At 39.5% G+C, this 26,798-nt stretch overlaps 1 protein-coding gene across 1 annotated transcript in view; it reads right to left on the reverse strand.

Annotated features, from left to right (window-relative positions):
• Positions 1-4,949: 4,949 nt before the first annotated feature.
• Positions 4,950-26,798, reverse strand: part of LOC107185554 (protein kibra) — a 55,913-nt gene continuing 34,064 nt past the window's right edge. Inside the window, exons 5-13 of the mRNA XM_015573260.1 lie at positions 13,554-13,662; positions 12,339-12,498; positions 9,772-11,307; positions 9,146-9,232; positions 8,586-8,775; positions 7,762-8,223; positions 7,367-7,582; positions 6,469-6,947; positions 4,950-5,542 (exon numbers count right to left, since the gene is read on the reverse strand). Of these exons, the coding sequence (XP_015428746.1) occupies positions 5,065-5,542; positions 6,469-6,947; positions 7,367-7,582; positions 7,762-8,223; positions 8,586-8,775; positions 9,146-9,232; positions 9,772-11,307; positions 12,339-12,498; positions 13,554-13,662 (3,717 nt within the window). The 3' untranslated portion in view covers positions 4,950-5,064. The remainder of the gene's footprint in view (positions 5,543-6,468; positions 6,948-7,366; positions 7,583-7,761; positions 8,224-8,585; positions 8,776-9,145; positions 9,233-9,771; positions 11,308-12,338; positions 12,499-13,553; positions 13,663-26,798) is intronic.

Below are 26,798 nucleotides of genomic sequence, written 5' to 3' on the forward strand. Positions count from 1 at the left end.
CCGCGCTCCGCTCTCGACTAAGGAGAGGGTAACGGCTGTCAACGATCCTACTACAAGTCTACAACCCGACAAATCTAGCCGTGCCGGTTGCGCAGTAGACTCATCGGCGCGAGTGGGGGAGGGGTACCGATCGGTCATAAGCACGATCGTCTTCGATCACGTACTAATCACGATTAACCTTTATATTTAGATCCTACGAAACTACTAATGGTTTAGCTTCACAATGTTTAAAGATTTTTTGAAGCTTTTTCTCTATTCACAATCGGAACCATAAGATGGTTTTAACTATAGGTAGTTCATCACAACCCAGATAGCACATGACACCATAAAGATGCCCATTTTATAGCTATTTTAGGTCTAAGGCGCCTTTAAGCCGTCTTCAAGGCGTCATAGTGTGCTATCTGGAAATCTACTCTTTTCTGCTCATAAACTCGTCAAGTGTCAGTAGGTGAAGCCCTATACTCATAGAGGAAATACTGGAAAAAAATCGTATCTCTAACGTTTTTGCAAAGATGACCAGCAAAGTTATACACTCGAGTTCACGTGTTCTGACCGGTTCAGGAAATTGCGAAGTAACCCCTACCATACCATATGTTTACCTCACAGCTCAATCATCTTAACGCCTGTTGGACGTGCACGAAACACGCATATTTACAAATCGTAAAGTAGACCATTACCAATCAATGAAATTTAACGCAAAATGTACGGCATAATGTGTTTCAACAAAACGCCGAATTTCAGTTGTTAATGCTTTACTAACTGTTAGAAAATGTAACTTTAAAGATTTTAAGGGGATTGAGCATTTTTTGGAAAATATGCCTACTTTATGTTACTTTTTCTGAAAATCTACAGTAGCTATTAACTTCAAACTTTTAGAGCATTTAGTACGAAACTAGATGTGCATTTGAGCCAAAGAGAATTTTAAAATACCGAATAGAAAAAGTTATACAACCCTATCAATGTTGTGCACTTTTTCGCACTTTTATCTTTAACCTAGATGATGCAGCCAATCCGGCTGTAGGACAAATTTCAAAAAAGACTTTGGCTAAAGTACGTGTTATCCTTAGTAATAAAAGTATACAAAATTTTCTAAAATCTTTTATTAGTTCAAACGTCACGGCTTGTTTCTTATTATGCCTCAAACCGCTCGGATAAATATTCCCCCTGCATGATTATTGAAAATATATTTCTTATCATTTGTAACCATAACTTTTGCGTCATAACCGTCTTCCTTAGGAGTGTTTTAGCGTCGCGATCCGTCTTCGAACCCAATTTTGTCAACATTTTTTTGCCCACTTACAGCACTCGAAGAATTCGTTTAATTATAGACTCTGACTCCGAATACTGCTTATTATCAAATTAAAAAAAAAAATCGATTTTTTGACCTCCCAGAAAGTCTGTGTAAGATATTGACTTACCTCTATTAGAAACAAGTGGCACATCTTTACGTTTGGTTCTCTGCAAGTGCAAGCAGTAGCTAATCGGTTATTTTGAAGATACACCCGGTAACCAATCGCCCTTACCTCATGGTAAGTTATTCTTCGGATGCCAGGCAGGCAAATGGATACAACTGCTGATGAACGCGTGGGATGGATGAAGCAGAAGTCGATTTCCCCTCTACCGCTGGTTGCGGAAATAACACTAAGTGGCCAAGACCTGTAATTGCTACAAAAGTGCGAGATGGATTTTTTTATTATTCGATTTATATATCGTGTTGGTTTCATTTCCATCAGAAAAACGTTTATATGATGAGAAACGCTTGAAATTTAATTTTTTGTGCCTACGAAATTACTCGTTATGAGGATTTACATTATAGCCTGCGGTGTCTCGCCCGTGCGGAATTTACGTAATATAGTTCTTTACTGACTAATCCATACTGTACTCTGTATATACCAAATAGTATTTGACTAAGTAAGTATTAAAGGTTGAGGAATCCGAAGGACATATGAATAATAATAATAATTGGATAAACAAACTCACGATACAAAATAATATGGCAAGAATATACTGTATTTTTTTCTTTTAATCATTATCATACGAATCATTACCATTTAATCATTATCATTAACTTGCAAGTCATACTGCGGCTGTTTCTCGGAGGATGTACGTGTTCATGTAATGTGTATATGTCGTTGCGAGCTTATTATTACCGTTATTATTATTCTTAGTGATATCAGTACCATGGTTCATATTTCAATCTTTTATCGCGTTCATTGATCGCCACTATCGTCGTTCATAGTTCGACATCAACCGTATGCCATTTATTAGCAGTGCTATTATCGTTTTATTGTCAATATTTATCATTGTCCGCCGTTTAACACATCGTCGTCGTTTACATTTGATTCAACACAGTAAGACCAAGCTACACTGGTACTAACAATAATTCATTAACGTAACGCGTTAATTAAATAGATGCGCATAATAGGTACTGCACGTTGACGGTGTGACACCCCCTATTTATTCAGAAGTATAAAAACGTTGCACGAGCTGTACCCCCGCTTTTCTTTTCTTTTTTGTTTTATCGTAAAGGTATTGTTATTTCCAGGGACCATGCGAATTCGTCCGCGTAATTCCTTTGCCTACACACACACACAGACGCGGAACGCGAGCGCGCGCGCGCGAACGGACGGACGTACGTACACGCACACCTATTTAGATAATAATTATATAATTGGTATCTATATATAAATATATAAATATATCTATAAATATATAAATATATCTATATATTTATGTATTTATGTCTATATTTATACTACGTAAACGCGTGAACATGATTGTCGACGCATATATATATATATGTATATATATACAAAATTATTTACATTTTCACTGTCTCAAAGATCTTACTACTCCCCCAAAAACCCAATCCCTACCAGGTTCCTCGACGTTGCGCACCCAAATTACATTCAGAACATTTAAAAGTTAAATTCTGCATCATATGGCATTAACAATGTAACGTTCGTTTAAAATTTCTTTCACACTGCGGAAAAACCTAACAACTTTGACTTATTCATTACTATCAGATTATCATTTCAGAACAAAGCACAGGTGTCTTTCGTGTACGAACATTCTTCCACAATATAAATTTCATCTCGAGTTTCTTTGTCCAACTTGCGACAAACGGTAGTTATCAGCACTATTAACAGTGTTTTCAATATATATAAAAATATATATATTTGCAGTTCCAACAAACACGCACGTTTAAGATTGTCGCTTTAATCGCTATTTCCAATAAGTACACTAATTCTTCGTTCAATAAGTAATTCCAATGTGTTTTAAATTTAAAAAAGGGAAATAATGCGAACCGGGACTGTTGATACTCAACATAATTCGAGATAGGATACTGAAAAGTATCATCTAAAAAGCTAAAGAACATTCATAGTATCGAAAGCCAACGTTTTATATGGAGTAATATTCAATACGAGACTACTTGACATTTTTTACGTTTCATTATATCTACAGTGGGTGAAAGAAAAGTATCAACACACTCTTAATTTTCTGAAATAATTTTACAAAATCTTGGATATTTCATAAGAGTCTCTATATTACTTTATCTGCCATTGTAGGAAGTTTTTAAACAATATGTTTTTATCATGTATTGTTAATATATTAAATATAAAAAACCCGAATGTGCAAATACTTTTATTCTTCGCTGTATGTTCGTACCTTTTGTTTGATTAATTTTTGTTCTAATAGATAAAGCCATATGTTTATCAAAACGAATAATAAACATATGGAATGATTGATATTACAAAATATATATGGTAGCGTATTCGACACACGATATTCTTGGTTTCCTTTCACAGATACCTGAATGTCGCTCAGCTCTGAAGAAAATAATCTCGAATTATCCGGCTAGCGATAGCTCTCTAGTGCAAACACATGTGTTTGTGTAGATGTGTGTTAGTGTCGCATTACGTACGGTACAGGGATGTTAAAACACGCAGTCGCACGCTTTTACTAATGAAGGCAGAACAGTTGAACTCATCACGGTACTGCGCAATAAAATTACTTTACTAAACTGCGGATTTTATGCGTTTATATCACACACGATGGTCTAAAACTCAGTGCAGTAAAATGGTTTATAAAATTTAACGAGGTCTTCCTTTTGTTTGAGATCCAACAAAATTCGTATTAAAATCTATAAATTCCTTTCCAATTCCGGTATCCGTTCACGCAGTCTATTATTAACCAAGCATTTGACAGTGAATGTTTATGCTAAGTCCCATTTTCATTGTTCACTTTACGAATACGAGAATCAGAAAAAGTTTATTTTACCCACCAAAGGGATTTATTTAAAATAAAAAGTAAAGCAAGAACGGTATCAATTCTTGCTAAATTTTTTCGTCTCAAAATATTTTGTAGTACACGATTCATGTTTGCCACAAGCGCGAGGAAATCCGCAGTTTACTGGTCATACTTGTCAGTATCTGGAAAAAAGAAACGTACATAGGCATTCTCGAAATTGAATGCATACACGCTTCGTGAAATGGCAGTAATGGAATCAAGGCACACGATTCAGCCTACCAGGGCTACACACAGGCCTTTCTCTGGTTCCTTTACTCTTTCTCTCTTCTTTTTCTCTCCTGTTATACTTTTTAAGTCGCAGTCCAGCTGCTCGGTAGGGTAGTGTGTTCTATGACGCCATAAGGAAACGAGCAAAGCGACACACCAAAGATTAATCTCGGACGCGGAGAGGAACCCGACGGAATCGATTAATTAAATAATTTTCGCATAGATCTCATTTAAATAATTTACGTTTTCGTATGTACAGCGCGCTTGATTCACGCATTTTCGCTATTGTCTGAAATATGCCTAGACTTCCTTTTACGGGTATCGGTGTTATCGCCTCGATAACCAATAACAATAACAACATCGGCAGCGGTTTCTAATAAAATATATATATATATATAGTTCATCGTACTAGTCGCGATCAGCGAGTAAGCCGGTACACACGTTTAATCGTTTGAATAATTTAAATCAATTCGTTTTTCTTTGTTTGTTTGTTTGTCCATTCACGATAATTCAAATAAGAAAGATGGCCTAAGACGCGCGAACACGTTACACTTCCACTCCGAGAACTCTGTCGACTACGTACTCGTACCTTCTCGGCTCTTCGCTGTCCGTCTCCTCGGACGACTTCAGGCTCTCGACCTGACCGTTCTCCGCGCACTGCAGCTTCCCCGCGACCGGTCGACCCTTCGCGTTCACGGATTTATTTGTACTGTTCGCCGAACTCTCCTCGACCGTGCTCGGAACGATCCCCGCCGCCGCGTTATTCGCCGCCGCGGCGCTGTCGCCTCTCGTAGCAGACGACGACGCGTTCCCGCTAGGAACACTGTTCGACCGTGCGGCCATATTCGTAAAACATTGAGCATTAACTTTAGCGACCACAGATTCACTGGTAACTGGTTCCGAGGCGTATCTCTTGTGCTGGCCGGCCGACAGAGACGGTAACAATGCGTTCTCGCAGGATGAATCTTCGGGTGGAAGCACAGGAACATTTAGACTAACGCGCGTGAAGAAAGCCATTTTCTCCCTGAAACAAATAATTGATATCAATATTTAACGATTGTTCACAAACTTCTATATATATGTATACATACTATACTGCTAACTTCCTTATATATCGCTTGTATAAAATGTGCCCAAAAAACATGTACGAAAGTATCTGATTCTGCACGACATAGTTATTATTTTATTAAACGTAATACAAAACAGTATTTATTTATAATTGTACACCTGTGCAACATTAACTATTTACAAATATGTACACGTCAAATATATTACATCTGTTCTTTAACATGTCACATGTCAGACTATTTTTTTAAATATTCCCGATTACCAGCGAAAATTGTAACGTATAAGCCAGTTTCGCGACTTCAAACAATAATTATAGAAGTAGATGCTGGTCTTGTAGTTAGCTCTGAATGGTTATTTCACTTTATTCGGAATAGATCTTGTAAATTTTCTATTATTTGCTTCAAAATGCACAGCATAGTAAAAGAACTACATTTTTGTACTATTACTCAAGCTTCTAATTAATTGCACGAATAAATACCAATTACAAAGAGATAAAGATATGGTCATATGTATACAGAATGAGGTTGAATGAAATATTACCCCGAGTCGTAAGTGTATTCTACTAAGAAACGTGATATAATCTACCGGATACTTCATACATGCATTGTACACATTATTTACGTGTTTATGTAATACTTGAAGCTATGATATTGAAAGAATGTTAAACGGTCTTGCTGTTAAAATGACTTCATCATGTTCTAATATATATTTGTAAATGTCGCGACACATCTGTCCTTGTATAAATGAAACTATTCCGGTTGAGTTTTCATCTCTAATATCAAAACTAACGGAAATAATAATTAAAGCTGAATTTCCTCTAATTTCTTGTCTTCAACTTAATCGGAGTATGAATTATGATTTTTATGTTCTAATTATACGTACTTGAAGGAAATAATGTCGGGTTTTCCCTTGCCAGCCTTCGTTTTTCTTAATTTGTAGATCTCTTTCGAGGTTCTTTTTAACATTTTCTCCACCCTTTTATCTTCGGCGCTTTTTCCGTTTTTCCCGCTTTCGGCTTGCGCCATGAGGCTCTGGAACTTATGATCCTCCAGCAACCAGGTTGCAAAGTCGGTGTCTCCCTTCTCTCGTGCCTGTTCCAGCCTCTGCTTCAGTTCTCGCAATCTGGTGATCTCATCTTGAAGGTTGCTCAGTCTAGCATGCTGTGCTTGAAGATCCAATTCGAGATCCAGCGATGTTCTGGCGGTGGGCGGCAAATTGGTGCACTTCTTTGAGACAGTTTTGCAGCTGAGCGCGGACGAAGGACGTCGCCATCGTAGGGACCGTCTTTCAACCGAATTTCGTTGGAATGGTCCACCCCTACGGTAGAGCGGCATGCTACTGTCGCTGTCGCTTCTATTGAGCTGTGGGAAAAAAATATTTATTAATTGTAGAATACATAGGTAATACACGTAGACTATTATTACGCTTATTGGGTAGTCAATACAATTTTCTTAATTACTTGATTGATAAAGGGACTTGTAGCCAATTTTTTGTTTAGATACAAGGCTGTACAGTTTCATTGCAAGTGGTTTCTTTTATTGATTGTTTTTCTATAGTTAATTAGTTTAGATAGTTTCCTTGATCTTATCCACATTGTTCTAGTTTTTTTTTTATTATTTCATAAAACATGATAGAAACCTATTCTTATTGGACGTTAATTCAACACACTTAACCGAATTAAATTACTCAAGTTCCTTGGAGTTAGATGATTGAATTACAAAATATTGCATGTCGTAATGAACACTTCCAGTAGTATATCGTGGTCGGAAATGGTTCTTACCCGACAGATGTAATGATTCTTGCTGACTGCGGCACTCGGAGAAAAGGTTTGACTTCTTTTAATCACGATGGAATTTTTATCGTCGTACATAGTGTTGGGAGTAACGCCGGCTGCCGAAAGTTTCCTCTGTTTTCCCTGCTCCGGTATAAAAATACACTCAGTATTGGTCTCCTTGTCCTGTGTTTGCTTTGCCTCCTCGTTCAATTCTTCATCCTCCTGTTAATTGTATTTACAATATGTTATTTCAATCGTGCGATAAATCAAATAACAATTAACAACTAACATAATCGAGTAACGTGCATTATAACATAATAATTACAATTACCGAATCAATTTAAATGAAATGTGGGATACCTTTGATGTTAAAAATTATTTTAAATAGAATTAATAGTCACCTCGTGCTCCAAGACGTCTTCCAAAACATTGTCCTCCATCATAAATTCCACAATGATCCCGTCCTCGTCACTGTCCTCACTGCCGCTTTCGCTGCCAGCGTTTTCATCCTCTTCTTCAGGACTTCCCAAGCAGTTGGCCAGTTCTTCTAGTTTCAAGGAAATAGCTGTCTGCAGTTCGTCACATCCTTGATTTCTCGTCAAGGTGGACGTTTGAGAGCTGATTATCGTACTCTCGTCACTGCTTTCCTCTTTAGTGTTCTGTCCCCCACGGTAGACGGATAAATCTGATTCTTGTTTATCGTGTTTAGCTTGTCTGCCTACGCTAGTAGAGATGCTGTTGCTGTTGCTGGTGCTCGTACTAGGACTGTCTGGTGGCTGCATGAAGCGGAAGGACAGTATGTTGTACCATTTCACGCTTGGCGATTCTGGACTAAAGTCTGCAAGGGATACTTGGGCAGATCCCTGGAATAAAAGAATGTTGCCATAAGAAATATCATTACATGCGCAAACCTAGGCAGATAACTACGATAGAAATAAATGGCAAACATCGATACAAGAAGTGACAGTAACGAATCATAGACTATAAACTGAATAACTGCACATTCATAAATGAATGATAAGTACTTGCATTTTTGTGGTTGATTCCAATAATTTATAACAGTTCTTACCATCGTTTTTTTTTATTACCATTCTTTAATTATTGTACAATTAATTGCCGCTATTAGCTGGTAGAAATTATTTATGACTCAATCTACTATAATGAAACCAGTAATTCACAATCACATACATAAGAAAACGGAATGCAGGAAAGAAAAGGTACATACCAAGCACTCCTCAGACTCATTGCCTGTACACCAAACGTTAACTTGTAGTGTCTTTGTGTACAATTTGTTAAGTGGTACAGCAATCGGGAACGTTTCACCGAAGGTTGGCTTGTGTAAATCCACTACAGGTTTCGTACAGCATATATGGTTAACTGGTGGTTGCATCGGAAGTAAAGCAGCCTTTATGTACCTAAACACAAATAGACAGGAGACTTAATATTTTCTAAATGTTCTTTTCAAAACTACTTCCAATATAAAAATTCTTTTTTTATCAGGATATACGTTGGACTTTGAATAAAAAAATTTGTTAAATTACCAAAGCAATTTTAAATGAGTAAGTTTGAAACATGCGAAATTTTGAAAGTACAAAACAAATATTCATGTCGAATCTTCTATTTCGAATCTCGGATCAATGGTAATTAAATAAAAAGTAGAGGCCTTCACGACATAACACAAAAAAAAGACCTTCTAACGTGTTAAAATGAGCATAAGTGTCTTTTATTATACACCAGTGAGGCCTTGAATAGTATTAATAAATTACAACTCAAATGAATACTCACACTTGCGCGTTGTTAGGAATAAAGAGGGCAGCTAGGTTCCTCGCACGCTCGATACCCACATGAAGTAGGCCATCGCTTACAGAATACCTAAACAAATGAATTATTCTAGTATAAAATATTTATTTGTAAAGAGATAAAGGTAGGGGGGAGACATGTAACACAATTTGATAATTATTAAACCATGGACTCTATGCAACTATAGTGAATGTTCATATACAAAATACACTAAGTTAAAAACGTCCGCAATGTTTAATATATCTTTGTTCAACATTCAATGGAAAAGAGAAATTGCTCTCTAATTCTGCTTTTCGTAGAACTGGTCCACAAAAACACGAATTTGCACAATCATCTGTATTCTAGTGATTACACTTGCATTTATAAATATTAAGTGTATAAAAAAAAAGGATTATCAAGGACTACTAAAACTCATTAGATTACGTATACGTATCAATACCAGAGGTTAATGAATGTATTCCAAAATATATCATTTTTCTGAAACATCACTACTTTGTATTCAGACGCAACAGAGGTCCCAACACTTATGCCTGGGACTGTACACGTTTCTGTCTTTAGAGCCTGAAAAAAATCCATGAACTGTGAAACAGCACACACACACGTACACACACCTGAGCTTGATTTGCACCTGCGCCGTCTCCAGGCTCATTTCCCCCAGCGCCAACGAGTCGACGTCTCCGATCACCCCGGAGAGTCTTCTTCTGTTAGAGGCCTCGAAGACACCCGAGTCACCGGCGACGCTTTCGTCGGAAACAGCAGCAGAAACGGACCTGGTGTTCGTCCCGGAACTGCTTGCTCTCGAGCGTATTCCGGTGGGCGGTGAGGTCTCGCTGATAGGCGACAGAGGCGGTGGTTCCTGCATGGACATCTGATGCTGTACAGCGGGCACAGGCCTACCGAGGCCGCTGCCTTGGGACATGTTTCCTGACTGGAGCTCGACAGGCGGATGTGGTCCGCCGACTAACTTCAGACGATCCTGGGAACCACCACCACCACTGCACGACAGTTCCTGGGTCGGCGGTTGCTGCTGACTGAGCCTGAGCTCCGCCAGTCGATCTTCCAGCTGGGTACCGTCGAGATTCACGCCAGAGGAAACGGTGATCCTTTGATGTTGTCGCCTTTGCATCTCCACGTGCTCGTACGCAGGCGGCGGCCCCATCGGGGCGTTCTCGTAGAGCGGCGAGACCGGTGGGCTGACGCTGGAAAGGCTGGATCTAGGCGACAGGCTAGGCTGGGACCTTCCAGGTGACGGGGTGCTGACCAGATTGTTCTGTTCCGAGCCTCTCAACAGTCTCTCGACCCGTCTGTGCAGATCGACCATATCGACCGGCCGTTCTTGCTGCAAATTGACAGGGCCCAAGCACTGTGGTCCGCCATAAATATCCGTGAAACTCAGCCCGGAACTCAGCGAGCCCTTGCTGCTGGTCGTGCTCAAGCTTCCCAGGCTGGAACTACTGCTCACCGAGAGCGTGCTCGCGCTGAGCGTCTTCAACTGACCCTCGAGCATCGCCATCGAGCGGAGAGCGTCCCTGAGCTGTTGCAGCAACAGCTGCTTCTCTTCGTGCAACCGTACGCGATCGGTGATCGTTTTGTTTGACAGTTCCAGCGCGTTGTTCAGATCCTGCTCCAGCCGGCGGATCTCGCTCTGGATCTTCTTCATGTCCTGTTGGGTCCGTGTACGGGGCGTTATGCTTCTCAGTTCACGGAGTAACTGTTCTTTCTCCTGGAACAACAACAATTTGTCCTTGTCGCTCTCGGTCTGGCCAGGCGTCACTTTCTCCTCGAGATCCGCCAATTGTTGCTGTATATGCTGTATCCTTTTTCTCGCCTCGTCGTACTGCAGCCTCATACGCGCCATCTCGGCCAGGCGGGTGCCGATCGGCACCAGCTCGCCGGACAGATCAGTCTGGGACGCGGTGCTCAGCTTCTCCTGGGGAAGACTCAGGGTGCTCGCCTCCGGGCTGCCCTCGCAGAGCTGCAGTCTCGTCAGCTCGTCCTTTAGTTGTGCTAAAGACTGCATCAGCTCAGCCTTCTCCTTCTCACCCGAGCTTAATGACTTCTGGATGTTACGAAGCTCCGTCATGATCGCCTGGGCCTCCGTAATGTTGTAGCAACCGCCGTGGTGGCCACTCAACTTTTGCTCAACGCTGCAAGATTAAGAAAACGATCGGGGTTTTAATTTCAAGATAATCGTTGGTAATTCTTTCGATACGGTAGAACCTCGATTATTTGGGAATAGTTTGTACAGTGTCGTTCAGGAAGGAAAGGGTGCAATGGCCTGGGTAGGCAACATAGTCAACATATGATCAATGAAATGGGTACGTGTCCAATACTCAAGATTTTAAGATTTAAAATTCGTAACAGTTCGTAATATAATTTACATGCCTTAATTGGAACTACCCTTGACACGGCCGTAACTATATTGTAGTTATCTAGACGTTTGACTGGTCACCCAGAAATCCAGGGATCTCCACTGTTTATACATTTCCCTTATATTTTTAAATATATTGCAATTAACTGTCTTTCTACTTAATTCAATTAGCAAGTCGATCAAAATTCATCGTTCTATTCGTCGTCAATTGTCTCCGACAATTTTTGAAGATACACCGCTTAAAATAATTAGAAGATTTCTGTAATGTATTATCTCCCAAATTTCATTTTATACAAATGTAATTAAGTTTTAATAATCTTGGTATTCTGTACAGAAAAGATATCAGTTTAGACTTCTGTTTGACGGGTGCTACAGAACCCTGCCCACATTAGCAATACCCTGACTCTTTTGAAAAGTTTATAATACCCTATATTCACGAAACGAATAAAGTCATGGATTTGAGACAGCGACCATCAAAGGTGTTAAAAAAGAATATTCAGTCACTAAATCGATAACTAGGTAATGGAACAAGATCTTTGTTTAATACTGCATACGAATAATAATTAGTAGCCAGTTATCCTTGCATCGGTACATTATACCCCGATTATTCGAGGAATTCGATGTTTCCAAATACCATGTTGCCAGGCCAGCTCGTGTAATCCAGGGTTTTACTGTATCGTATCGATCGTAACGTTGAGAATTTAATCGCCCCCCCCCCCTGCCGTTCGAGCTTTACGGCGCAACACGAATAAATTCTCTCTTCGGATTTCAGGAATTTCGGGTGGAAAGGTAAACGATATACTATACCTCGCGAGAGTATCCACTCCCCGCTGCGTACAATTCATTTCAGCTCGGATCTGCTCAAGCTCCCGTTTCAGCCGAGAAACTCGACTCCTCGCGAGCGCGACATCGGATTTCAGAAGATCGGGATCATACTTGGTACTCAGTGAACTTGAACTGGAGCACACTGTGAACAAAACATAAACCGTTTTGCTGCTGTTTCCATACCGACTTTATCGCGTCTCGTTTCGAGATCGTGCTCGATCTCCTAACAAAAACACTTGATACCCCCTTCGGGAAGAGGAAATTTAATGAATTTAAGTCTTTCGTCTGGACCTCATCATACGACGACTTGGTGTACGCAAAGGCCATAGTACCGCGATGTTAAATTGGTGTTATGGTTTTATTTTAATTAATCGAGAGGTAAAGTAAATTCTACCAGCCAAAATTTCGGGAAAAAAGTACTGAAAATTAAGGGAACTATTTCTAGTAATGGGTGTACACTGCTACTATTCAATATCATGAATGATAATCAATGGAAAAAATGGGCGTTAATTTTGCATATAGTATTATGAAGCAAAATATGCATTCAAAGTTTGAACTCTCGTGACTAGACTGCGGATGTTCATACAGATTTTCACTTTCATGAGGAATTTTACAAAAATAAAAATTGAAGGGTAAACTATTTCCTCAATGACGGGGTTTATTAATTACATTCGAACTCAGTCGACTGTTTAGATGATAGTTTGTTTAAACAAAAGATTTGTTATTCAATTCTGATTTCACTAGACCTGCTAAAAACATTCGGAACATAAATAAATTCCAATTTATAAGAAAAATATGAATCTGCAACACCGAAATTGTAAGAAACTTTATGTACACAAATATGACCATCAGGTCTGAAAGGGTTAAGTTAAAAGTAAAATATAGACCATCAATGATTTTTATTAGTATTCTTGGTTGACTGTGTTTTATGCATTTGTACAATGTTAAAAGTTTACCGATTAAGAAACTTGGTCTTTTGAGCTGAAACGACAACCTTTGCATCAAAAATACTTCTGAGTCTATGACTTTTGAATCTATAGCTTCTGAAGTTATAGCAAACTACGATTGCATAAACATCCGCAGTCTAATAATCATTTCGTGATAGTACGATTCGAAATACGAGATATGAATTGCGAACTATGAAGTATATATCTAATACAAAAAATGAAATAAATATTAATATCATGGCGAACTCACAACTTGTACGCGACGCGCCGAGCGTCGTCAAAGCGTTGTTCAGGTGATTGTACTCATCCTGGGCCAAACATAGCCTTTGTTGCTTCACGTCATAGATTTCCTTCTTTGCCTGTAACATAAATATAAAACTCATTTAAACGGTGTACCCATAAAAAATAAATATATAAAAATTACATATAATTGTATAAAATTTTTTGTCAAATTGTCTCCACAGTAAGTATGGAAAACAACCTATACGTAATTAAAACATTAAATTCTAATTTCTAATTTTGTCAATGAATTTCTCCGAAATCCATCGGTCTTTAGATCGGAAGCTAACTCATCCTGCGGTTCTAGAAGTCGTTCATAGATACGTCGAATTAAAGCTTGTAACCTTCACTAGGGCAACAGTAAGAAAAAAATGACAAAAAAAGTTGGAAGTAGACGTCATGATTTTGTAACACTTATCCTTCGAATGTCACATTTTCTCTTCTGTGTAACTAATGTTTCTTACAGCGGTTGTCAATCATCCTGTAGTGTGAAAAATATTCGACAAAGAAGAAAAACACTTAGTTATCGAAACCTGACTATCTATGGAGAATTCGTATGACTAAATGTAATAGAAATGCTCGTAACGCAATCTATAAAATTATTTCAAAAAGCGTAAGTATACATGTATATGTGAGCGAGCACTTTATGATCCACTGTGGAGGCAACCGATTTCCAATCGGGTCACGTGTGGTTCTTTCGAATCGTGTTCATGTCAAACCAATCCCTACTCAGAAACACCAAAGTGTATATTTGACTCTTTGAAAGTTCTTATGGTCGGGTCACCGGTGACCCGTCGATAAACACAGTCATCAAACTGTTTTAAACGACAACTCACTTTGTCTGTGAGATTCTTTCACAGGTCACAATTGACCCGGTCGCCGGCTTCGGCGTACAAAACTTTTTTCTTTAACCCACGGTGGATTCCACGAAGCTATTCCCATCGTAAACAAATTCGAGACATCGAGAGATTCAAGAAATGTGGATTACGGAATCAATTATGATACGAAGAGAGAGAATCACTGTGAACCTCCAGTACACTTCACTGTTTTCAAAAACTTCACTTGAACACCGACCATTCGGGTACATATCGATTGGGCGATATATTACACCAGTACCAGACAAATGTTTTCGAACAGAATTATTTAAATTCGAGATACCATTGATATTATTAGGGGCACCGATCAAACATGTCGTTTTTCCGTAATAAATTTCACTGCATAGTTTGCGAATATACATAAAGACATTAATTCACTCGAATAATCTCAATCGTTTTCGATAACCCTTGCTCAGGGTTGTATTAGTGTGTAAAAACCTTCAATTAATCTTACATGAAGTTAGTTTCGTAAAATGAAAAAGACATTATTTTCTGGTACACCTAATAGATCAAGTAATCAACACCTGCTAGGCTGACTGCTCTTTTCTTTGGTCGACCACACTTCCGATACATATTTTCTAAACGAAACCTCGTTGAATAAATTGTTTTTTTTTTTAGCAAATTTTTCCCTCATACTAACGGAACAGATAAAATAAAGATATAATATGATGTTTTCACGAAACACACGGCTTGAATTGCAATTTATATTTGTAAACGGAAACAGGTCGGAATACTTTTGTCCAGCTAAATATTGGGCTGTTCGGAAAGTTGGCGCCATTTTTAAGGTCAATATTACGACCTATTTCATATTCTTGTTTACTACGTTTTTTTACAATCTCTTTCCATTTTTCAATTAACTTCGTTGTACCTGTTGGTTAAAAAAAACTTGATATGTTTCTAGACGGATTTTCATTTCCAAGTTTTTTCTAGATACAGAATACTCTAGCGATCTAAAGGAATAGAGTTAACGTCTAATTAATTGGATAGATGCTATGAAGTCTTATCAGTCGAGGTAATGTATTTTTTTCTCAAATTCGACAGAATGAAATGAAAATGTACTTCCTGACTGTTCACATGTTTCGTCGGTATTTCTTCACAGAAACCAGAAAAACAAACAACGCGTAACTTGTACAGCCAAAACGTTCAATTCACGCCTGGAAAGAAATACCTATTCACCGAATCAAACGACATTTCCTTCGTCCAGTAAAAAGATAAATGAAGACCCTGATGTGTCCAAAATGCTACGAACTTTCCGATATACACAAAACCTATTTTATATTTTATAATACGTATCTCCGTGTGAACTTTAACGAAAACCTCAAACGCGTGGACCAATAGTGAAAACACTTAGTAGGTCAGAACTTCTGGTTAACTATATCACCATAACCACAAACAAAAAATGAACAAACTCTCAGTCCGAATTCATCTATCCGGTACTGTTAAGGCACATAGCAGCAAAATCCTCGAGGGCCCTTACATATTCACAGTAATAGTACGCGGTGGCGTCTGTGTCGTTCCGTCTGTAGCACTGCTCCCAGTAGAACCTCTGTATCTGCTCGTCGTTCTCGTAGTCGTTCTGATAGCACATTCTCATCCGGTACTGCGAGACAACGTTCTCGTATATTTGCTCCTGGTGATGATAAGGGTGCTGCTGGTGATGGTGATGATGCTCGACGGCACGATGTAGCTGCTGATGGTGGTTGTACTGATGACGTTGCTGCTCGAATCGTTGTTGGTGGTGATGGTGATGATGGTGGTGGTGGTGCGCGTGCTGATGGTAATTGTCAACGTAAGTGCGGTATTGGTGCGCCGGTACGAGTACGCAGAGGGTATACTGACGGTCCATGCCGGGTACACAAGTCAAACTAAACACGGCCGGCCGCACCGCCTGACGACGCGCTCTTTCCTCCTCTTCTTCTTCTTCTTCTTGGTGGTGGCGGTCGTCCTCGTCCTCGTCTTCGTCTTCGTCCTCGTCCTCGTCCTCGTCGTCGTGACCGTCGTCGTCGTCGTGGTCGTCGTCGTCGTGGTCCCGGTCCGCCGTCTGCCTACTCCTCGTCTTCTTCGTCCTGGTCGACAACCACGAGATATCGCCCCCTTTTTCTTTTCTCCTCTTCCTGGCTGTTTCTCTCTGCTTCAACCCCCGTTTCTATCCTCTTTATTTCCTCTCTTTCTGTCTCTCTATCCCATTCGCGGTGTGTATCCTCTCTTCTCTTCACCTCATCTTCGCGAGAAGGCCTCCTCGAGACTGGCCGGTTTACGGGGCCCGAAATTCCAATCCCCACCTTCGTGGGTCTCAATTTTTAAGGGATCCCACCTTTTTTCCTCTTTTTGCCTTCTCTTCCTTCGGTTTCTTGCACCACCCCACCCGCTGATCCCCCTCCGATCCTCGCTCTCTTTCTCTCTCTCTCTCTTATTCTCTTCTTTCCGCCTGTCCTTCCGTCCTGCTTCTACCGTCATCCTTCCTCCCCCTTCCCTCTATACCGCACACCATCGTGTTTTCAACATCCTTCTCCCTTTTACACCGCGCGCCACAACCACACCGTCGATCCTTCTTCCACCCGTCGTCCTTTTGATTCTTCGCGATCGTTCTGTCCTTTTCACGCGCGCGCGGGACCGATCTTCGTGTATATACGGCGGGCTCGCGCGTTCCGCCTGTCCTCCTCGCCCCTTCCATAGTCTTCTTTCTCCGTTTCCGTCTCGCTTCGATCCACGGTGGCCCCGAGTGGATCTTTCTTAGGCCCCCGGTGTAAAAAGGCGGGTCTCATCCCGGGTGCCTCTCTCGCAGTACCGTCGCAATGGAACCCTTGTGCCCCCCACTCACCCTCCCCTCCATCCCTATTTCACCTAGCATCTCGTGGGGCTCTTCCCTTCGACTATCCTACTCCCCCACTCTCTCTCATTCCTTCCCTAGCATTCCACTCCCCCCCCTCCTCCCCCACGCCTCCTATGCGTCTCGAATAGTATTCATTCCTAGTGAATCTCGTTGATATTATTGGAAAGTACGCGCGCGCGAGCCCATAAACTCGCTCGCTCAACTGGCTCGCGACGAATATTTTCTGTGCTCTCGCGCAGCCCTATCGATGCTCCTCTTTCCTTGTCTAGGTACCCATCGTTAACATTCACGATTTTCCCAGCAGAATATGTGTCAAGCACGATCTATTCTTTATCGCTTTAATCGTGGTTTTGTTGATCCAGATCGAATAGTTCTGTTTTTCTTTTCTGTTTTATGGCTATTAGTGATGGTTGCAGGATGAAAAGTCGGTTTTGCTGGGGTGGTTCTGCTGAATGGTTTTTGGGAGACTTGACGAGTTCGCTGTGATAGATTATGTATATGCGGGGCACGAAAGTACCTATTCGTATAGAAGTGTGGACTTTGAAATTAAAAGAAATACTGGTATATATTGATTTTATAGAAGATTAAATTGTTTTTGTACAAATTTTCTTTTTTCGTCGTTTACTATATGTAGTAATTCTTGCCTTTGTGATGGGTTCAGTAGATTTAGTGTCAATAGAATCTATGTCACAAAATCTAGTCTTTAGGAAATAATACTTGTAACCAAATCACGGATTTTATCTGTTTATAACAAATTTGAATGAAACTATTGATTATAATAAATGGAAAAAGGATTTTTTGTAGAAATTTACAACAATGTAAACTTCTATGGGTGTCAGACGAATAATAACAAATATACCAAAAGAAGTGGTAATTACCCTATTAATACCTCTGTATAATACATAAAATGTACATACTCTTTCATCTCTCACTGTAAGTGTCCCACATTGTGTTGTCTTTTCGTCCACTGTTCTTCATTGCGTCACGACAAACATTCTTCGTAATAATTTTCAACGATATCAACTTCTCAAAAATTAAACAGGGTATAACAAGAAAAAAGTGTAGAGGATTTATTATCATCAAGACATGCGCTACCATTGTTCATTTTAGCATCTGTCATCACAGAATACTCCATTTCCAACATTTTATTTGGTACAACACATCTTCGATTTAGTTTTCGAAAATGAGTATTAAGGAGGTCTCACTCATTTCTTGAATTCTGCCCAACAGATCGTTAGCATCGTTCAGTTTGGGACTAGTATACTTCCAATATTTCATTTGATACAATGTGTATCCCCTACATGAAACATTTTCAAAAAACGTACCAAACAGATAGGCATCAGTACCATACCCAGATAGCACATGATGTCTTGCAGACGTCCATTTTACAGCTACTTTAGGTTTCAGGCGCCTTTAAGCCGTCTATTAATCCCAGTTAACAATGCTCAAAAAAATCGATTTACCTCTGTTTACGCGAACTATGAAATGTGCCGATAATTAAGAAAGTGATGGTGAGTAAGCTATCTGTATCGTTCCTTTGAAAAATTCTTCCATAATATGGAAATATAAATCAACGTAACACATATAAAATAAAAGAAAAACTCCATTTTAGTCTCCCTGGCTTACACCACGTTTTATAACCACCACCACAAAAGTACACAAAAAAAAAAACGACAACCAAAGATCCCCTCCAAAAAAACCCCATCGATCATAAATTCCCCCTATTTCTCCCATAACTCTCTACCAGCTTGAGTTTTGTCAATTGTCCATAGATAAACTACAAATAAAACCGCCGGTACCAACTGTAAAATACACCAGAAAGTCATTACTCTCGTTGGTACACACCAACCGCAAAAAGAACAAAAAAATTCCGAAATTCTCAAATACCCGACGTGGTACAACCCAGCCAGTCTCGTTAATAATGGAAAGCAACGAGGCGGAGGCGGCGCTGAAGGTACATACACGGCGAACGTTAAAATGTGGATGAAACCGCTTCTCGAATTCCACCGTCATATTCGTCATCCAGGCAACCCCCGGGGGCACGCACGCCCCCCCACCCCCTACCTCCCTCCCTCCCACTTTCAACGTTGCGGAATGTCGTGGCATGCAGGCATGAAATGCAGGGTGCCGCGGGGCGAGCGCACGATCCTGTCGTTGGCGCACAGCCCGGGTCCGGTAAGGGACCAAAGGGGAGCCAGAGAGGGAGGGGAGGGGCAGAGCAGGGGGTCGAGAGGAGGGAGGAAGAGGGGATGGAATTTCTGGGACCACTACTGGGCCCATCAGCCGTGTCTCTGATCATCTAAGAGCAGGGCCCGAGATGGGCCTTGGTGTATGAATGTGTATGTATGTATATGTATATATGTATGTGTATATATATATATATATATACATATATACATATATGTATGTCCCCTCTCTTGCAAAATGCCCGTGGCGGTCACGATAGGCGCTAATTCTTCCTCGTTGCCCGCGTATTACCGATCGGGCAACGACGAATACGCGCTGGTTTTTGGGGGGTTGCAGGAAAGGTATTTGGGTCTTCGGAAAATTCGTAACACGTTTTACATCTGGTGTCTTTATTATTATTTATGGTTTTTATTTTAGTTATTTGGATACGGGTATATAAGCCTTTAGTATACAATCTAGTTTCGAATCAGTCAATTGCAGATAACACTGTGTAAATAGTAGGACATGATTTTTACTGGAGGAATAGATGTGAACATACACTGGTTTTCACACACACACATTTCATAAGTATGCACTATGCGATGTAAGTGTAGAATTTTTTTCTTTTTTTTTAAAATGCAAGTTAAAATATAGGGTTGAGTACACACAGTGTGATTTGGTTACGCTATCTAAAATGTGTAAAAACGGAAAACTGAACTGTAGTTTAACTGGGAAATTTTATAGCATTTAATTTATTTATGGGGCATCATTACACCGACAGGATAATCATTCATCTAAGTCAGGATAATAATGAACATATTAGTGTTTTGTTAACAGAGGTACACTTGCAACTTTCATTCCAGAATTTTAACGTTAGGTTCATCCTCCAACTGCAAGCGTATTTATCGAAATATTTTTTTTTTTATTTCTATTTAACATGATCAGACTAGGCTGTCATCATGCACGCCACTTACGACGATTTTCTTTTCGCTGATTTGGGTTTCAGGACACGCCAAGTGTAAAATTATACGTTTCAATTAATACAAAAATGCCAATTAATAGGTTAATAGTGTTGGAATAAATAAACAAAGTTTCAAAAAAGATTCGGTTAAAGGAATTTCGCTGGAATGATTCTCAAAAATTACGCTCTTCTTTTCACTTTGTTAACACCGGTTCAACCCTTTAACCCTTTGACCTGCGAACAACGCTATTAGGCATTCTTCATTCGTTGTAAAAAGAAATTATATTGCATTGCATCCATTGTATACTTCCTCTGTGATAACTGCAATTGTTACATTCTATCGAATTTATACGAACAACTGTATGTACTTTAAATTATTAACAAAGAACATCGTGGCATCGCGCACAACGAGGGTTCTGTTTCCGAGTGGTTCGCAGGCTAAGGGTTAATATCACATTTTCTCAGGGAATTAAAAGTATCGGATCGATTTCATCGGTATGCACCAGGAGAATTTCTCCACCCCCTCACCGCCTATATCCCCCCCCCCCAAACCCCACCATGCGCGTCGTACTGCCTCGCCAACCCCAAAACCGCCGAAGGATTCACGGGTCTTGAGTCCCGGGCCGCGCGCATATTTCTCGGTCCACACTATTATTGTCGGAGGCTCCACAGATGCTATCGAGTACGAGCCGGTTCGCTCGCCTTGCGGAAAGAGGGTCTTATTTTTCCACATTCTCCTCCTTCTCCTCCTCCTTCCTCCCTCCTTCTACTTCTCTCATCCACGGGAGAAGCTTCTCTTACCTCCGCCCTATACTCGGTGGATCTCCCTATGTATCTATCATTCCTTTCTCTCTCTCCTTCGAGAGGGATTCTCGGTCGTGTATTCTTTTCATTTCAGGAACACATCCCGAAACCTCTTCCGCTTTGGCTACCACACCACCCCCTTACACTAGACCACAGTGAACGTCTTGACCGAGGTGGGGTAGAGAATGATCGAGCATTTAGAATAGATTATACGAGGTTATATATTAATTACGGCGTTGTCACCATGAGATTTGAAATAGGAGTCAACTGACATAGGAGTTCTACGTGTCATCTTTTAGTTGCAGTTGCTGAATAGATACTTTGATGGGCGTCATTCTCGCGTTAGGTCTGTTACCCTTTAGTTGGAGGTGCTTGCAGATTCTGTTGTTGTGATCGATGTACTTATATATACATAAACTCTATTTCATGTATCATTAGTACAGACTTTCATAGACACATATAGACCCGTGTAGATCCATGTAGACCCATATAGTCCCGTGCCCATTCCGATTAATATTCAGCAGGTGACCAGGGAGCCACCCTTCCTAGCCAAAGGGTTGAACCGATGTCAAACATGATACTATCATGATTATTTCAGAAATGACTGCAGTCTAAAGCAATTAATTCTATACAGAAGTTTTGTTAGAATCAGGGAGTGCACATAGCTAGCCGATGGTGGTAGATTCATCACGTCGCACGACAATCAGGGAATTGGTCTAAACCAGCGAAAAGATATGGTAACGAGTATAATGTAATAATAGTGACCGTGTCAGGTCAGGGTAGTAGCACGAACTATCAGGATTATTTCAGAAATTTTATGCACTGGAATATGATTCTTTAAGCAAACTTTTCACACCTATTGTACTACTAGTCGATCTTAGTTTCGTAGGGTCACACCTATCGAGGAACTAGTCCAAACCGACGAAAGAATCTGTTAACGAGTAACAATGTAACAGTGGTAACAGTGTCGAGCAATGGTCGCACCCATCACCATCAGTATTTCCGAAATCCTACCCACTGGAATAATTCAACTTTTCAGAACTCAACGTGGAGGTCAGTCGACGGTGATAATTTACTCGCGTCGCAAAACGAACAATCGGGGAAAATGTTCCCCGAAACCGGCGGAAAAAAGATTTTCGCTGTGGATATATATATATATATACATAAACATACAATGTAACAGTAGTAACAGTAGCAACAGCGACGGTGGTAAGGTCGACGGATAGTGGTAGTGGTGGAAGGAAGGAGAGAAAAGCCTGCAAATAACGATGACGGTGATGGTAGTGGTAATGGTGGAAGAGAAGGAGATGGAGGATGGGAAGGAGGAGGCGGTGGAGGTGGTGGAGGATGGGGAAGAGAAGGTGGAAGAGGGGGGGAGGAGAAGGAGGAGGAGGGATTGGAATGCAGCCGAGTGAGGAATTCCGGCCCCTCCCGCATATTTATCTGAACGCTGTGCTCGCCGGTCCGCGGTGCTCCGCTCGAAGCGAAGGGGGCCCCTTTTATAGTGCGCGCCAACCACTATGCCGCGGCGGCGTTCATACCACCGCGGACAAACCGAAAAGAGGGGTAAATATCTCTACGGAGAGCCCAGTGTCAGAGAGACCCACGGTACGTGCATAGATCTGTTCAGGAATGTTCACCCCCCCCCCCCCCCCCAGAGTAGGACTGTTACGAATATTCGAATAATTCGAATACTCGAATAGCAGTAGAATTCGAATTTGATATTCGAAGTGATCGTGTTTTCGACTGTACTGAATAGGAATCTGAACATAATATATTTTTTCACACTTTGTCGTGAAATTCTTTTCCCATTTGCTGTTACAATTATTTGTTGTTCAAACGTTAAATCTGATTGTGAGTCTTCGTCAGAAATTTTCTGTTATTCGAATACTCCGTACTATTCGAATTATTCGAACATTTCGTAACATTCGAATTGTTCGAATATCCGAATACTTGCAGTTCTAGTACAGAGAACGAGTAGAGAATTTTCTGAAATTTTTTGTATCAACTTTTGTTTCAGGTGGACTATGTCGCGGGTGCTTATACAGATTCGGATAATTGAGTAGGTATATCTTGTATACATATAAATGTGGATCAAGTAAGGTTTTGTTGCTTTTGATGAAATTGATTATCTTTCGGTAGGGTTTGTAGCAAAGTTGGGCACAATTTTCATTCGAATGATATATAGCCAAAAAGTGGCAGATCTAAGAGCTTTCTGCTGAGCTTTAACGCTAGAACTAGCAAAGCAGTCAAAACGATTCAATGATACGTTCATTCTGCTGGATGATTTCATTGAAACCACTCTGGGGAAATAAATTTCTTTTATATTGGGTTGGTGCAGAAAGGTTCCGATACTTTGTAGGATGCATTGGCAGTTCAGGTGTTTCTAAAAAAAAATTGTACGTTAAAACAACATTATATGGATTGAAAATGGGGAAGTACTCTCTTTTCTTATCTTTCATTCGTTATTCGAAACTCATTATTTGGGGTTACAGTACGAATTTTGTAGGGTTGCTATTCAATATCGAAGTGGATAGAATGGAATCGGAGTAAAATATTGGATCAATGCAGAAGTCTTGATGAGTTTGTTTCTCTTTTTAAAGTAAATTAAAACTGAAATTAATAATAATAAGTACGGTGTGGGAGATTCATTGAAGATTAGGGAGCCACATGGCACGATTGGATGCATAAATAATTTTGTATAATAATTCGTTGTTTACGAAACTTTAAGAAGATCGTGTCGAGACTTTTATAATGATCCAATACTTAAATCCTTGTTGGGTACTGTACGAATACAGTCTGTGCATGTTTAATATCGAGGTAGAAGAATAGTGCCGTAGTAACTAATTCAATTCATTCCAGTACTACCTATACACGTGTGTGAAGATTGAACGATAAGCAAATTGCGGAAGTGCGTGCGAATTTGTATTTTCTATTACATTAATCTGTGAAAATTGGACTTTAATCCAAAACTTGTTATCTTAATGAAATAATTGCGCCAAGTAACCGAAAAAAAGAATAAACGTTTATGGAAGTTTTTATTATGTTCAGTTGCATCTACCTATAAATAAATAAAATTTCTAATCCAATAACGAATAGTCTTGCTTATTTCGAAACTGTTCGTTACTGCATACGATATTATCGATTAGAGGTGTGAAACATGTCATTCGTTTATGTCAGGAACACGTTGTTTCGTCGTTATTCGTATTGTTTCGACTCCCACTTTGTTTTTTGTCGAGATACAGGTTTGAGGAAGAGATTAACATAATTTATTAGGTCTCACGAAAATTTCTGGCGTTTTTCTTTAGCACACTATAATGAAGCAACTTCTTAAGCAATTTCTTTTCTTAATAATCCTTTCCCAGTATTCGCTAAAATTAAATATACATTCGTTTAAAAAATCAATTATTTGGATTCACTGGTAAAATATTCTGTTTTAAAACAGAGACATGCATCGAAACTTTGACACTCGTTTAACCCTAAATTACGAAAGTGTCGTAAAAATTACGATCTCAAAATACAAAACTCTTAGATAGTTATATGTCGTGCGCATAATGTTAACGTTTGCCCTGGTAGTGCTCCTTAATTGTTTCAATTATTTTTTGAACTGCAGCTCTTACAAAGTGTAATGGTTTCAAATATTTGTACCAAAAGGTCAATACAAATATTATTTCTCCAAGTTACACAGGGTTTTCATGAAATAGTAACTTTTACGAAAGTTTCGTAACAACGTAAATCACAGTGAAGTATCGTATTTATCAGAATAAAAAATTCCAATGAAACTATGTATGTTTTAAAAGAATCATTATGTATTCCATATCAAATTAAAGAGTAGATTAATATTAATTAAATTATTATTAAATTATAATTATTATAAATGTACTCGTTTTAGAGCAAAATTCATCAAAACTTTTGCACTCACTTAATATTATGGTATGCACGTACATGTGTGTGTGTAGATCTTGTTCTAAGAAAAGAGATGGGCAGTAACCAGGCTGACGATCAAGAAAAGTATTTCTCCGGTCGGACAGCTGCTGCTGAACAAAGCCGAAGGATATAAAAGAAGAATTTCTCGAGGCGCACGTGGCTCTCCGGAGGAAGAGAGAACGTAGGAGAGAAAAGAGGAGAATCCACAGCAGCAGACGGGTATAACGCAAGGGAATACATGGGCTTACACACACACACACACGTGACCCGTTGCAATCCTTCGGTCATGCCACTCTTTCTGTTAATTTCCTCCTTCTTGCTGTCTCGTACATAATCATCTATTCTTTCTACGCTAGTATTAGCCTGATGGAAAATAAATGGCCGACCACCATTCATACTCGGGCAGTCTCTTTTCCACAGTATTGGTGGGTACAACTACACAGCACTTTCAGAAGAAAGTTTAGACCAGAATTGGGCACAATTTTGTTCGAGAAATACATAGTGAAAAGCTGCTTGTATCTTAGGGCATAATTCTGAGCTTTAAACAGTTAATGAGATTAAATAATTGTTTGCCAAATGTCGACTAATTCAAGAAGAAGCATTATTTTATTATAAAAAATGCAATTTAAAAATGACAAAGTAGTTTTTTTAACTTTTATTCGTTATTCGAAACTTTTCATCTATTATAGATAATGAATTTGCTCATCTTTGGTTTATACATCATACTTTCGGATATACCTATTAACTGTATCGTGTTAATTTACAAATTGTAATTTTTGTGTAGCTGTTCACCCAGGGGAAATGAATGTAATATTTTCTTGTAAAATGTAGTAAAGGGAAATATAGAGTAACTGTGCAAAATAGTTAAATGTGTAAAAGTTCAAATCTTTTGAACTTATGGTAAAAAGAAGTCATAGTCAGCGATTCAAAAAAATGGTATCTAATATGGAACATCTGGGGAATTTATAAAGAAAATGCTGAAAGCATTAAAATTTCTTATAACCATATGAGTTTTGTCTATTGTATTGTAGGGGAAATCAAGATGAATTCAGCCAGCGCGAAATGTGACACCTCTATTCGCACAAAACTGAATTTTCAACAATGGAAAGTGGAAAGATTTCGACTCAGTGCTCCTTTTAGTTCTACGACATCAGACTATATACAATAAGTAGATAATATTAGATTGTAACAAAGCAATCTCTTAATCTGAATACATACTTCCAATTGAAAGTAGTTTACAAGAAACCATCTCTTCCTGCCATTCACTCGGATCCCATGTGCCATCCATTGTTGTATTACGAAAAATCAATTGTTCCGTTCGTGAAATAATCAATTAAACGGTTTATTTTATATCTATCAAGTATTTACTCTCCGTTGATAAACTGGTTATCATTGCGAAATCAACTTCTCACGAGAGCGATTGGACTTCGAATACGAATTTTGATGCGTTCAGAGTGCATACCCGAGTGCACGAAATACAAATAAATCAACGCATTTTATCGTATTTAACGAAATGCTTATTTGCTTCGATTTTTTTTTAATTTTCCGTACCTTCAAATTGAAACATGAAAACGGTGTTGGTTCGATTCAATGTCCGTATGTCGTACGATTAACGCGCCGATAGACGATCAATACTGCAATTTAAATGTT

Source organism: Dufourea novaeangliae, unplaced genomic scaffold (genome assembly GCF_001272555.1).
Source record: "Dufourea novaeangliae isolate 0120121106 unplaced genomic scaffold, ASM127255v1 scaffold18, whole genome shotgun sequence".
Taxonomy (NCBI): domain Eukaryota; kingdom Metazoa; phylum Arthropoda; class Insecta; order Hymenoptera; family Halictidae; genus Dufourea; species Dufourea novaeangliae.